General features: G+C 45.9%; 1 protein-coding gene across 4 annotated transcripts in view; it reads left to right on the top strand.

Moving 5' to 3' along the window:
- Positions 1-15,343, top strand: part of osbpl1a (oxysterol binding protein-like 1A) — a 308,693-nt gene that overhangs the window by 218,990 nt on the left and 74,360 nt on the right. For all 4 annotated transcript variants that reach the window (XM_068031100.1, XM_068031099.1, XM_068031098.1 and 1 more), the window contains one exon: positions 14,327-14,402. In XM_068031100.1, coding sequence (XP_067887201.1) covers positions 14,327-14,402 — 76 coding nt within the window. The remainder of the gene's footprint in view (positions 1-14,326; positions 14,403-15,343) is intronic.

The raw sequence follows: 15,343 nt of genomic DNA, 5'->3' as shown, positions 1-15,343 counted from the left end.
CATTAATTTTCTTCCTGGGGATGTGAACATTGGTGGCAAGGCTGGCATTTATTGCCCATTGTTATAAGTCTTTTGTTTTTTTAAAAAGAAAACTTAGAATTCTGTGTGTTTTTTTAAAAAAAAACTGAGAAAAGGATTTTGCTCAGTGGAAGACACCAGTAAATATTTGGAATTCCTGCAGCGATTTGAAAGGAAATTCATAAGAGTTGAACTTTATGGGTGCTTTTGAAAGGAAGTTGAACTTGTACAAGGACAGGAAGGCCAGCAGTTTCGAGGAAATCACAGGGGTTTGACCTTTCCTGGGCCAGTTCTTTTTTTTTGAAGGACAAGAGACACTGTGTCTGGACATGTGACCATATTCAGGAAGGTTTTTTTTTACATTGGACCTTTTAAAAAGCCAGTGAATTGGACAAAGGGCAGGCATTTGAAAACTTTGCTTTGATCTGCTTGGAAGAAGAGAGAAAAGATCCAGAAAAGTGTTACCTCTCTCTGTAAAGGAGACTTCCATCTCTTGAAAAGGAGACTTCCATCTCTTGAAAAGGAATCCTGCATTTGAAAGGTGGCAGATTCCTGTTGCCTCTGGTCTCTGAAGAATTTCTGCATCCAGTAAGATTCCTGTTGCTTCCTGTGTTCCTAGAAACCCTGAAACCTGAAGAATTCTTCTACTGCTAGACTGCTGCTTCAAAACCCAAGCAGATCTGTTTCTACACCCCTAATGGAAGACCTATGTGATGCCTGCTGCAGTTAATTTGCTGTGAACACTTACCCATCACAGACTGTTCATCAACCTCGCCTGGAGAGACTTCGGGTGGCAACTGATTATTCGGCTCTGGGTCACCTCACCATACTGAAAACATCCTACCAGAACATGAACCTCAACTATTTTTATTATTCCTTCTATTCCTAAGAAACAGCTGTAAACCAAAAATCCTTTTCCCCCTGTTAACCGTTTTTTTTGAATGTGTGTGTTTGTGCATGAGGGTTAAGGAATTGAGTTTTTTTTCGTACATATAGATTTATCTCGTTAGCAGTTAAGATCTATTATTCCTTTTCTAATAAATAGTTACTGTTTAAAGAAACCTGGTTTGGTGTGCTTTAGTCTGGGGAAAAAATACAGTGTTTAATTTGGCTATTCTTTGGTAGGTGGGAAATTTTATTTGATATGCTATGACCTGTGGAGAAGTGGGACTGAATTAATAATGCATTACTCCCGCCTTGGTCATCACACCATCTTTAGTTGTCCTTGAGAAAGTGGTGGTGAGGTGCTGCCTTGAACTGCTGCAGTCCGTGTGGTGAAATGCTCCCACAGTGATGTTGAGGAAGAGAGTTCCAGGATTTTGACCCAGTGACAATGAAAGAACAGCAATATATGGCCAAGTAAGGATGGTGTGTGTCTTGGAGGGGAATTTGGAGGTGATGGTTGCAATGTGTCTTCTGCCCTTGTCCTTCTGATGGTGATGGAGGTCATGGGTTTGGGAGGTGCTGTCGAAGGCGACTTGGCAAGTTGCTGCAGTGTGTTCTTTGGCCAACAAATATTGCAGCCACAGTAAATTGATGGTGGAGAGGGCGGAGTGTTAGGCTACTGAACGCAGTGCAAATCAAGTGAACTGCTTTGTTTTCCATTGTATCAGTGTTCTTGAATGTTCTTCTAGATGTACCCATATAGGCAAGCGTATCCATCCCCCCCTGAGTTGTCTTTCTTTGTCTTTTGGGCCTCCTTATCTCGAGAGACAATGGATACGCGCCTGGAGGTGGTCAGTGGTTTGTGAAGCAGCGCCTGGAGTGGCTATAAAGGCCAATTCTGGAGTGACAGGCTCTTCCACAGGTGCTGCAGAGAAATTTGTTTGTTGGGGCTGTTGCACAGTTGGCTCTCCCCTTGCGCCTCTGTCTTTTTTCCTGCCAACTACTAAGTCTCTTCGACTCGCCACAATTTAGCCCTGTCTTTATGGCTGCCCGCCAGCTCTGGCGAATGCTGGCAACTGACTCCCACGACTTGTGATCAATGTCACACGATTTCATGTCGCGTTTGCAGACGTCTTTATAACGGAGACATGGACGGCCGGTGGGTCTGATACCAGTGGCGAGCTCGCTGTACAATGTGTCTTTGGGGATCCTGCCATCTTCCATGCGGCTCACATGGCCAAGCCATCTCAAGCGCCGCTGACTCAGTAGTGTGTATAAGCTGGGGGTGTTGGCCGCTTCAAGGACTTCTGTGTTGGAGATATAGTCCTGCCACCTGATGCCAAGTATTCTCCGAAGGCAGCGAAGATGGAATGAATTGAGACGTCGCTCTTGGCTGGCATACGTTGTCCAGGCCTCGCTGCCGTAGAGCAAGGTACTGAGGACACAGGCCTGATACACTCGGACTTTTGTGTTCCGTGTCAGTGCGCCATTTTCCCACACTCTCTTGGCCAGTCTGGACATAGCAGTGGAAGCCTTACCCATGCGCTTGTTGATTTCTGCATCTAGAGACAGGTTACTGGTGATAGTTGAGCCTAGGTAGGTGAACTCTTGAACCACTTCCAGAGCGTGGTCGCCAATATTGATGGATGGAGCATTTCTGACATCCTGCCCCATGATGTTCGTTTTCTTGAGGCTGATGGTTAGGCCAAATTCATTGCAGGCAGACGCAAACCTGTCGATGAGACTCTGCAGGCATTCTTCAGTGTGAGATGTTAAAGCAGCATCGTCAGCAAAGAGGAGTTCTCTGATGAGGACTTTCCGTACTTTGGACTTCGCTCTTAGACGGGCAAGGTTGAACAACCTGCCCCCTGATCTTGTGTGGAGGAAAATTCCTTCTTCAGAGGATTTGAACGCATGTGAAAGCAGCAGGGAGAAGAAAATCCCAAAAAGTGTGGGTGCGAGAACACAGCCCTGTTTCACACCACTCAGGATAGGAAAGGGCTCTGATGAGGAGCCACCATGTTGAATTGTGCCTTTCATATTGTCATGGAATGAGGTGATGATACTTAGTAGCTTTGGTGGACATCCGATCTTTTCTAGTAGTCTGAAGAGACCACGTCTGCTGACGAGGTCAAAGGCTTTGGTGAGATCAATGAAAGCAATGTAGAGGGGCATCTGTTGTTCACGGCATTTCTCCTGTATCTGACGAAGGGAGAACAGCATGTCAATAGTCGATCTCTCTGCACGAAAGCCACACTGTGCCTCAGGGTAGACGCGCTCGGCCAGCTTCTGGAGCCTGTTCAGAGCGACTCGAGCAAAGACTTTCCCCACTATGCTGAGCAGTAGTTGTAGTTTGTGGTAAACCACTTGCCATATAATACCCAGCTTTTGACCTACTCTAGTACCCATGGCATTAATGTGGCTGGTTCAGTTGACTTTCTGGTCAGTTGTAATCCCCAAGATTTTGACTTGTAATGGTAATGGCATAGAATGTCAATGGGAAGTGGTTATGTTTTCTATTTGGAGATGGTCATTGCCTGGCACTTTTGTGGTGTGAATGTTATTTGCCACTTATCAGCCCAAGCCTAAATGTTGCCCAAAGGTCAAGGCTGATGCATTTGCATCCATCTCGGCCTCCTCCTAAGGTGTCCAGCATCAAAGATGCCAGTCTTCACCCAATCCGATTCACTCCACGTGATATCAAGAAATGGCTGAAAACACTGGATACTGCAAAGGCTATGGGTCTTTGACAACATTCTGGCAATAGTACTGAAGACTTGTGCCCCAGAACTAGCTGTGCCCCTAGCCAAGTTGTTCCAGTACAGCTACAACACTGGCATCTACCCAACAATGTGGAAAGTTGCCTAGGTATGTCCTGCACACAAAAAGCAGGACAAATTCAACCCAGCCAATTACTGCCCCATCAGTCTATTCTCAATCAACAGCAAAGTGATGGAAGGGGTCGTTAACAGAGCTATCAAGCGGCACTTGTTCAGCAATAACCTGCTCAGTGACGCTCAGTCTGGGTTCTGCCAGGGCCACTCAGCTCCTGACCTCATTACAGCCTTGGTCCAAACATGGACAAAAGAGCTGAACTCCAGATGTGAGGTGAGAGTGACTGCCCTTGACATCAAGGCCGCATTAGACGGAGTATGGCATCAAGGAACCCTAGCAAAACTGGAGTCAATGGAAAATCGGGAAGACCGTACGTTGGTTAGTCATACCTATATTATGATGGTGCTTCTATATCTTTTGTTTTTTTTGAGGACTCATGTATTTTGGAATTATGGACATTTTTCAGGAAAGCTGAAAAGGATTCCATGGATTTTTTTTTTTCACTTGGGTCATTGAAAGGACACTGAAGTCTTGTTTGAAAACAACATTTACTGGAAGTCACCTGTCTTCAGATAAATACCCAGCAGGGGCTTTTTGATTTGGGGGAGATGTTTACAGACAAGTGACAGGTCAAGTTTTATAGGCGTCAGCAGGCTTGACTCTTGAGATATTGTTTTTGGTTTCTCTTTGGAAAGTATGTTGGGGTATGAACTGTTTTGAAGGCAGTTGGAGAAAACCAGCCGATAGAGCAGTCACCATCAGCACCCTCTTCCATCTCTGAGAACTTCCTGAGAATCAAATGTAAGAAATAGAGAAACGGATGCTGCAATTCTCCTGAAAAGCCTGCCAGAAACTCTGTTGTCGCATTTCTCCTGGAAAGCCTGCCAAACGGATCCTCAACGTCACCTGAAAAGAACCGTTCTAGAAAGATCCCAGTGACAGCCATCTACACGTATTTGGGCGCCAAACCAAAAAGGGACAACTGACATATTTCCATATCGTTTTTCCATCTTCCAGAATTAGCAAATATTTGGCCAAAGTATTTTTTTGTAACAGAGCTTTAAAGAAAAAATCTCTGTTTTTTGGTTAACCGGTGTGTGTGTGACAGAGAGAGGGACTAAGGTAAAAGAGAACTTTCATATTTCCCTCTGTGTTTATGCTTTGCTTCGTTACTGGTTATGTCTTGTTTTATAACAAAGTGATAAATTTGTTTATTAAAGAAACCAGGTTGGTGTATTTTATTCTGGGATAAAGAGTAGAGACTTTGACCGTATCTGTAAGTGAAAACATTTAAATGTATGTTGTGACCTGTGGAGAAGTGGAACTAGAAACGACAGTGCACTCCTCCCACCTCGGTCGTAACACCTAGCACAAAGGAAGATGGTTGTCGTCGTTAGAGGTCAATCATCTCAGCCCCAGGACATCACGGCACGAGTTCCTCAGGGTAGTGTCCTAGGCCCAACCATCTTCAGCTGCTTCATCAATGACCTTCCCTTCATCATAAGGTCAGAAGTGGAGATGTTCGCTGATTATTGCACAGTGTTTAGTACCATTCACGACTCCTCAGATACTGAAGCAGCCCATTTCCATATGCAGCAAGACCTGGACAATGTCCAGTCTTTGGCTGATAAGTGGCAAGTAACGTTCATGCCACACAAGTGCCAGGCAGTGACCATCTCAAATAAGAGAGAATCTAACCATCTCCCTTTGACGTTCAGTAACATTATTCATTTTATTCATTCATGGGATGTACGCGTCACTGGCCAGGCCAGCATTTATTGCCCATCTCTAATTGCCCTTGAGAAGGTGGTGGTGAGCTGCCTTCTTGAACCGCTGCAGTCCATTTGGGATAGGTACACCCACAGTGCTGTTAGGAGGGAGTTCCAGGATTTTGACCCAGCGACAGTGAAGGAACGGCGATATAGTTCCAAGTCAGGATGGTGTGTGACCTGGAGGGGAACTTGCAGGTGGTGGTGTTCCCATGTATTTGCTGCCCTTGTCCTTCGAGTTGATAGAGGTCGCGGATTGCTGAATCCCCCACTATCAGCATTCTCTGGTTACCATGGACCACAAACTGAACTGGACCAGCCACATAAATACTGTGGTTACAAAAGCAGGTCAGAGGCTGGGAATTCTGCAGAGAGTAACTCACCACCTATCTCCCCAAAGCCTTTCCGCCATCTACAAGGCACAGGTCAGGAGTGTGATGTAATACTCTCCACTTGCCTGAATGGGTGCAGCTCCAACAACACTCGAAGCTCGACACCATCCAGGACAAAGCAGCCTGCTTGATCAGCACCCCATCCACAACCTTCAACATTTATTCCTTCCGCTACCGACGTACAATGGCAGCAGTGTGTACCATAATACAAGATGCACTGCAGCAACTCACCAAGGCTTCTTCAACAGCACCTTCCAAATCCGCGACCTGTACCACCTAGAAGGACAAGAGTAACAGATGTATGGGAACACCACCACCTGCAAGTTCCCCTCCAAGCCACACACCATCCTGACTTTGAACTATACTGCCATTCCTTCAGTGTTGCTGGGTTAAAATCCTGGAATTCCCTTCTGAACAGCAGTGTTGGTGTACTTACACCCCAGGAATGCAGTGGTTCAAGAATGGGCAATAAATGCTAGCCTAGCCAGTGATGCCCACATCCCCGAACGATTGAAAAAAAAGTCTTGCTGCATGTGGGCACGGACTGATTCATTATCTGAGGAATTGTAAATGGAGCTAAACACTGTTGAATCATCAGCGAAAATCCCTTCTTCTGGAAGGTCATTGCTGAATTTGGTAAATATTGTTGGACCTGGGACTCTGTCATGATGACCCATTGCAACAGTATCCTGGCGCCAAGTTGATTGTCCGCCAACACCAGGAAACGTGTTCCTTTGTGCCATGTATGACTGTAGCCACTGGAGAGTTTTCCCATGGATCCCCATTGACTTCAGCTTTAGGGTTACCTCTTGGTGCCACACCCAGCCAAATACAGTCTCAATATCAAGGACGTTCACTCTCCCCTCAACTCTACAATTAGCTTTTGGCTCCATGGTGTAACACACCAAGGTCTGTTGAATTCTGGAGCCCAGTAGTGCTGGTGGAACTCCAAACTGAGCATCGGTGAGCAGGTTATTGGTGAGTAAGTACAGCTTAATAGCACTGTTGATGACTCATTCCATCACTTTGCTGATATTTGGGTGGAGGCTGATAAGGCAGTAATAGGTTGGGTTGGATTTGTCCTTTTTGCCAACGGGACACACCTGGGTAGTGTTCCACAGTGTTGATTAAATGCCAGTGTTGTAGCTGTAGTGGAACAGCTGAGTGAGGGCACAGCTAGTTCTGGAGCACAGATCTTCAGCGTTCTCGACGAGAGGTTGTCATGGCTTGTAGCTTTTGCTGTGACCTGTATTTCATGCTGTTGCATTGTGTGACTCGAACTGGCTGAATGCTGGCATCTGTGATGATGGGTACCTCTGGAGGAGATGAGAGGATTACCTACTTGTCACCCCTAGCTGAAGTTGAAGAAGACTCCACCTCCGTTCGAGATTGGGCATGCCTGGATAGCTGTCTGCTCCCATTAGTTGCTTCATTGTCCACCACCATCCACAACTGAACGTTGAATTAATCCATTGGTTTATGGGATTGCTTAGCTCTGTCTATAACTGTTACCATGCATGTAGTCCTAGGTTGTAGCATCTCGTTTTCAGATGTGCCTGGTGCTGTTCACAGCTGGCTGTTTTGCACAACAACACTACTTAATTTATATAGCATCCTTAACAGAAAGCATCCCAAGGTGCTTCACAGGAGTGTTATCAAACAAAATTTTGAGCCACCTAAGGTGACCAAATGCTTGGTCAACGATGTGGGTTTTAAGGAGCATCTTAAAGGAGGAAAGAGAAATCGAGAGGAGGGGTGTTTTAGGGAGGGAATTACAGAACTTAGGGGTCAGGCAGCTGAAGGTATGGCCACCAATGGTCGAGCAACTAAAATCAGGAATGTGCAAGAGGCCAGAATTCGAGAAGCACAAATATCTTGGAGGGTTGTAGGACTGGAGGAGGGTGCAGAGAAAGGGAGGGGCAAGGCCATGAAGGGACTTGAAAATAAGGGTGAGAATTTTAAAATCGGAGATACGCTCATTATCGCAGGATTTATAATATGGCTTGATGATGGATGTTGGAGTGCCATGCAGTTACAGATTGTTTATACAACTCTGCTGTTGCTGATTGTCCACAGTGCCTCATGGATGCCCCGTTTTGAGCTGCTGGATTTTCTCTTAATCACTCTTAGCATAGTGGCAATGCCACGCAACACGATGGCAGGTATCCTCAATGTGAAAACGATCTTTGCCTCCCCGGCGACTGTGTTCTGGTCACTCCTACTCCTCTTGTCATGGACACACTTGTCAACATACCTGCATTATACATTTGTGTGTGTACAAAGATGTTTGTCTTCCTACACTTCAAAAATACTACATTGGCTATAAAGTGCTTTGAAACATCCGGTGGTTGTGAAAGGCGCTATGTAAAGGTTGGCGTCCTTTCATCTAGGAAAGATGATGGACACACCGCAAACAATCCATTTAGGTGCATCATCAGCACAGAGGAGTTCTCTGATCAAGACGTGTTGTGTTTTTGTCTTTTGATTTCAGCCTTTATAGATTTTAGAGCTTGCCGTCTGACCTAGTGTGGAAGTAGCCTCTTTCCACATCTGCAGAGAAGGCGAAGGTCAGGAGCTTGGAGAAGAAGATGCCAAACAGAGTGGGGGGACTGAGACACAACCCTGCTTCACTTCATTCCAAAACTGTTGGAAGTGGAGCCATCAAACTGTACAGTGCAGTGCATGTTCTCATGGAAGGAGTGGATGAGACTGAGGAGCTTTGGTGGACAGACAATTTTTCCCAAAATCTTGTAGAGCCCTGCTCTACTGACTGTGTCGAATACAAGTCTCATTTTGCCCCTGCTCGCAATGTTCTGTAATATGTATGTAAATATATTTAGGCTTATGAACACACACACGTTGCAGAGCAGAACTTCACGTGCCTTATTTTTTTTTTTCAATTGCAAATTAGATTTCTATCAGAAATAACATTTTGGTATATGAGTAATCTGAGACAGGACACATGGTAAGTGTAGCATACTCGGGAGGAAAAGGCTAACTTTGGGCCTGTTCCCAAAGCTCTCCAGCACGGAGTGTTTTTCTGTTGTAATTTCGAGGTCAGTTGTAGACCAATTGATGGAAGGAAGTCTTGCCTTTATATAGTGCATATATGACCTCGGGATGTCCCAACTTTACAACCAATGAAGTACTTCTGAAATGTAATCACTGTTGTAATGTATGAAATACGGCAGCCAATTTGTGCACAGCAAGCTCCCAAACACAGCAATGTGATAATGACCAGATAATCTGTTATAGTGATGTTAGTTGAAGGATTAAGGTAAGTAACATATGTTTCACACAAGTGCCAGCCAATGACCATCTCCAACAAGAGAAAATCTTACCATCTCCCATTGATGTTCAATGGCATTACCATCGCTGAGTCCCCCACCATCAACATCCATGGGGTAGGCGGTGGCGTAGTGGTATTATCACTGGACTAATAACCCAGAGACCCAGGGTATTTCTCTGGGGACATGAGTTCGAATCCCACCACAGCAGAAGGTGGAATTTGAATTTAATTAATAAATCTGGAATTAAAAGTTAGTCTAATGATGGCCATGAAACCATTGTCGATTGTTGTAAAAACCCATCTGGTTCACTAATGTCCTTTTAGGGAAGGAAATCTGCTGTCCTTACCTGGTCTGGCCTACATGTGACTCCAGACCCACAACGATGTGGTTAACTCTTACATGCCCTCTGAAATGGCCTAGCAAGCCACTCAGTTGTAACTAACCGCTACGAAGTCAATAAAAAGGCATGAAACCGGACAGACCACCTGGCATTGACCTAGGCACCGGAAACGACAACGGCAAACCCAGCCCTGTCGACCCTGCAAAGTCCTCCTTACTAACATCTGGGGGCTTGTGCCAAAGTTGGGAGAGCCGCCCTCCCTCAGCTGATGACTCAGTACTCCTCCATGTTGAACAGCACTTGGAGGAAGCACCGAGGGTGGCAAGGGTACAAAATGTACTCTGGGTGGGGACTTCAATGTCCATCACCAAGAGTGGCTCGGTAGCACCACTACTGACCGAGCTGGCCGAGTCCTAAAGGACATAGCTGCTAGACTGGGTCTGCAGCAGGTGGTGGGGGAACCAACACGAGGGAAAAACATACTTGACTTCATCCTCACCAATCTGCCTACTGCAGATGCTTTTGTCCATGACTGTATTGGTAGGAGTGACCACCACACAGTCCTTGTGGAGACGAAGTCCCGCCTTCACATTGAGGATACCGTCCATCGTGTTGTGTGGCACTATCACTGTGCTAAATGGGACTGATTTCAAACAGATCTAGCAATGCAAAACTGGGCATCCACGAGGCGCTGTGGGCCATCAGCAGCAGCAGAATTGCACTCGATGACAATCTGTAACCTCATGGCCCGGCATATCCCCCACTCTACCATTACCATCAAGCCAGGAGACCAACCCTGGTTCAATGAAGAGTGCAGGAGGGCATGCCAGGAACAACAGCAGGCATACCTCAAAATGAGGTGTCAACCTGGTGAAGCTACAACACAGGACTATCTGCGTGCCAAACTGCTTAAGCAGCATGCAATAGACAGAGTTAAGCGATCCCATAACCAACGGATCAGATCTAAGTTCTGCAGTCCTGCCACATCCAGCCGTGAATGGTGGTGGACAATTAAACAACTAACTGGAGGAAGTGGCTCCACAAATATCCCCATCCTCAATGATGGGGGAGCCCAGCACATCAGTGCGAAAGATAAGACTGAAGCATTTGCAACAATCTTCAGCCAGAAGTGCCGAGTTGTTGATCCATCTCGGCCTCCTCCTGAAGTCCCCAGCATCACAGATGCCAGACTTCAGCCAATTCGATTCAGTCCACATGAGATCAAGAAACGACTGAAGGCACTGGATACTGCAAAAGCTATGGGCCCTGACAATATTCCGGCGATAGTACTGAAGACCTGTGCTCCAGAACTTGCCGCGCCCCTAGCCAAGCTGTTTCAGTACAGCTACAACACTGGCATCTACCCTGCAATGTGGAAAATTGCCCAGGTATGTCCTGTACACAAAAAGCAGGACAAATCCAACCCAGCCAATTACCGCCCCATCAGCCTATTCTCAATCATCTGTAAAGTGATGGAAGGTGTCATCAACAGTGCCATCAAGTGGCACTTGCTTAGCAATAACCTGCTCACTGACGCTCAGTTTGGGTTCCGCCAGGGCCACTCAGCTCCTGACCTCATTACAGCCTTGGTTCAAACATGGACAAAAGAGCTGAACTCTAGAGGTGAGGTGAGAGTGACTGCCCTTGACATCAAGGCAGCATTTAACCGAGTATGGCATCAAGGAGCCCAAGCAAAACTGAGGTCCATGGGAATCGGGGAAAACCCTCCGCTGGTTGGAGTCCTACCTAGCGCAAAGGAAGATGGTTTTGGTTGTTGGAGGTCAATCATTTGAGCTCCAGGACATCACTGCAGGAGTTCCTCAGGATAGTGTCCTGGGCCCAACCATCTTCAGCTGCTTCATCAATGACCTTCCTTCAATCATAAGGTCAGAAGTGGGGATGTTTGCGAATGATTGCACAATGTTCAGCACCATTCGTGACTCCTCAGATACTGAAGCAGCCTGTGTCAAAATGCAGGAAGATCTGGACAATATCCAGGCTTGGGCTGATAAGTGGCAAGTAACATTCGCGCTACACAAGTGCCAGGCAATGACCATCTCCAACAAGAGAGAATCTCACCATCTCCCCATGACATTCAACAGCGTTACCATCGCTGAATCCCCCACTATCAACATTCTAGGGGCTACCATTGACCAGAAACTGAGCTGGAGTAGCCATATAAATACCGTGTCTACAAGAGCAGGTCGGAGGCTAGGATTCCTGAGGCGAGTAACTCACCCAAACAACACTGAAGAAGCTCGACACCATCCAGGGCAAAGCAGCCCGCTTGATTGGCACCCCATCTACAAACATTCACTCCCTCCACCACCGATGCACAGTGGCAGCAGTGTGTACCATCTACAAGATGCACTGCAGCAATGCACCAAGGCTCCTTAGACAGCATCTTCCAAACTCACGACCTCTACCAACTAGAAGGACAAGGGCAGCAAATACATGGGAACAGCACCACCTGCAAGTTCGCATCCAAGTCACACACCATCCTGACTTAGAACTATATCGCCGTTCCTTCACTGTTGCTGGGTCAAAATCCTGGAACTCCCTTCCTAACAGCACTGTGGGTATACTTACCCCAAATGGACTGCAGCAATTCAAGAAGGCAGCTCACCCCCACCTTCTTAAGGGCAATTAGGGATGGGCAATAAATGCTGGCCTGGCCAGCGTCGCCCACATCCCATGAATGAATTAAAAAAAAAAATCCTGGGGGTTACCATTGACCAGAAACTGAACTGGACCAGCCACATAAATACTGTGGCTACAAGAGCAGGTCAGAGGCTGGGAATTTTGCAGTGAGTAACTCACCTCCTGTCTGCCCAAAGACTGTCCGCCATCTACAAGGCACAAGTGAGGAGTGTGATGGAATACTCTCCACTTTCCTGGATGACTGCAACTCCAACAACACTCAAGAAGCTGAACACTATCCAGGACAAAGCAGTCAGCTTGATCAGCACCCCCATCCACCGCTTTCAACAGGATGACCGGGATGGGCAATAAATGCTGGCCTAGCCAGCGACGCCCACATCCCATGAAGAAATAAAAAAACTTTCACACCCTCCTCCATTGACTAACAGTGGCAGCAATGTGTACCATCTACAAGATGCACTGCAGCAACTCACCAAGCCACCTTTGACAGCACCATCCAAATCACATCGTCTACCACCTCGAAGGGCAAGGGCAAAAGATGCATGGGAACATCGCCTGCAAGTTCCCCTCCAAGTCACGCACCATCCTGACTTGGAACTATATTGCCATTCCTTCACTCTCACTGGGTCAAAATCCTGGAGCTCCTTCCCTAACAGCACTGTAGTGTACCTACTCCACATGGACTGCAGTAGTTCAAGAAGGCAGCTCACCCCCACCTTCTCAAGGGCAGTTAAGAATGGGCCATAACTTCTGCCCTTGCCAGTGATGCTCAAATTCCAGGAATGAACTAAAAAAAAATTGGCCTTGACGCTGAGGACAAACTTCCCTGCTGCTCTTCGAATAGTGCTGAGATCTTTTCCATCCATCTGAGAGCTTGCTCTGATTAATCAACAGCTCCATTATCATTGTATCATGCCACTGCCAGGATGGTCGAAGACGAACGAGATGGACCGTGGTCTTTTTGTGCAGCAATGCCTATGTTCCTAATAAATGTTGTTCTACTCCTTGCTTCCTGTGCTCACTGCTCCATCTTCTCGTGTTAACTAGGATTCTCGTACTTTGAGTAATTTATTCCTTGCTATTTACTTAGCAGTAAAGCGATCCAGCTTTTACTGGGAGCAGATTAACACAAATAGGTATTGAATAATGGACTATGATCTGTTATGACAAGGTGCGAAAGAGTTCTAGGGTTCCCCTTCAGCCTTCACCTGGACTTACTGTAACAGTGTTTAATTTTAAACACACCTTGTTTTTAGCTCCCCCTTGGTGAATCCTTGTTCACCGCTTTCCATTATAAGGCAAAGTGGAAACATTTGAGGCAATATCTGTGAGGTTTTTTGTGTTACGGTTCTTCGAGCTCACTGTAGACTCCTTGATTGTAGGTAGATCTTGCTTTTCATTGGGGCCTGGTATTCTTCTTAAACCTTGTTCGCTGTAGGAGACTTTTCTCTCTTGGGGTTTGTGTGTCTTCAGTGGATTCAGAGGCTTGTGAGAAAGAGATGGGAGCAGACAGACAGAAGAGGCTGTGGTGAGCCAGCGAGGAGAGGTCATCTCAGTCCAGGAGCATTCTGCTTTTTGCCCAAACTGTTTGTACAAATTCAAAAAACTCAGGTTGCCCAGCAGGTTAGTCATGTGACTAGCTGGTTTGGCCATGTCCGTTTGTGTATTTGGCCATCTTAGCAGTCAATCTGGAATGCGAGCTCCCCCCACCAAAAGTCCATTGTCGGTTGAATGTGCCAGGGGATGGTTGCTTTGTCCTTCAAATCACCGTCTGTTCATATGTAAATATCTTTTCCAGCCACGGTTGATCTGTTTAACAAGTCCTTTCTTTACTCCAGTAACAGTTTAAAATCAATGTTCATGACAAAATTAATGTGCCTCATTCTTGGCAGGTGGGGGCCTAGCATGACAGTTCATGGTTTGTGTTGAAATATGGCATGTGCAATCAACTAATTACTATTTATGTATAAATAAATTTGTAAGCCATTACTGATTTCATATTAGAAATTCAGCCTGGTTGTTCGTACATTAACCAGAGAGACTGACCTGTTCTGGTATCAAAATATTGATTTCCTTTTTTGTTATATTTGAGAACGATCAAATCTAAGAGTTTTCTTTGCTTTTATTTAACTTTAGAACAAGCTTGCCAGCTCCAATGTTTTCCAGAAATGATTTTAGTATTTGGAGTATACTACGTAAATGCATTGGAATGGTGAGTGAATTCAACGATCTTAGCTGTGTTTGAATAGAAATTCCCATTACCCGAGAGGGAGGAACAATTGTCACACCAGAACATTCTCATTTTAAGAATTTTATTTTCACTGTTGCATTGTCAGTTTGGTAGCAGTATTGTCATATAAGGCTCCACTCTGAATCTCACCAATTAATTCTGTTTCTCCTTTTGCAAGTAGCAGTTTTAACTATTCCCACCTAGATGAGCAAGACAGCAGATACATGGCAACACCACCACCTGCAAGTTCCCCTCCAAGCCCCACACTTCATCCTGACTTGGTACTATATCGCCGTTCCTTCACTGTCGCTGGATCAATATCCTGGAACTCACTCCCTAACAGCACTGTGGGTGTACCTGTACCACATGGACTGCAGCGGTTCAAGAAGGCAGCTCACCACCACCTTCTCAAGGGCAATTAGGGATGGGCAATAAATGCTGGCCTTTCCAGTGACGCTCAATTCCCATGAGCAAGTGAATTTTTTTTTTTAAATTGCTGTTTTCAGATTTGCTCACTACAATTTTATATAGTCTTGTGAACAAGTATAAGAGTGCTTCGGGAATTGTCATCTTGATTCTGTATCTGAGGAACTTCTGCGACCTTCTCCTGCAGAAGTGATGAGGCTGGTTGTCACTACAGTACTGCCTGCCACCAGTTCCAAGCAACTAGCATCTTGATCACTAAGCTGTCCCAAGGAATTTACTAAGCAATGTATCATTCATCGCCACTCACCCCAAACATGACAGCTGTGTTCCATGTGCCAAATTTGGGATGCGCCCCATTCCGAAATAAAGCTCATAATAAACCTGAAACAAAAATTATCAAACAGCTAGCTTACAGAGGGGGTTTCCACTTGCGGGCAAGACCTGAACTATGGGGTCTTAAAATTAAGACAGTCACGAATAAATCCAATAGGGAATTC

Source organism: Heterodontus francisci, chromosome 5 (genome assembly GCF_036365525.1).
Source record: "Heterodontus francisci isolate sHetFra1 chromosome 5, sHetFra1.hap1, whole genome shotgun sequence".
Lineage (NCBI taxonomy): Eukaryota > Metazoa > Chordata > Chondrichthyes > Heterodontiformes > Heterodontidae > Heterodontus > Heterodontus francisci.
Note: the sequence above shows the minus strand (reverse complement) of the source record. Positions and strands in the feature narration are given on the sequence as shown.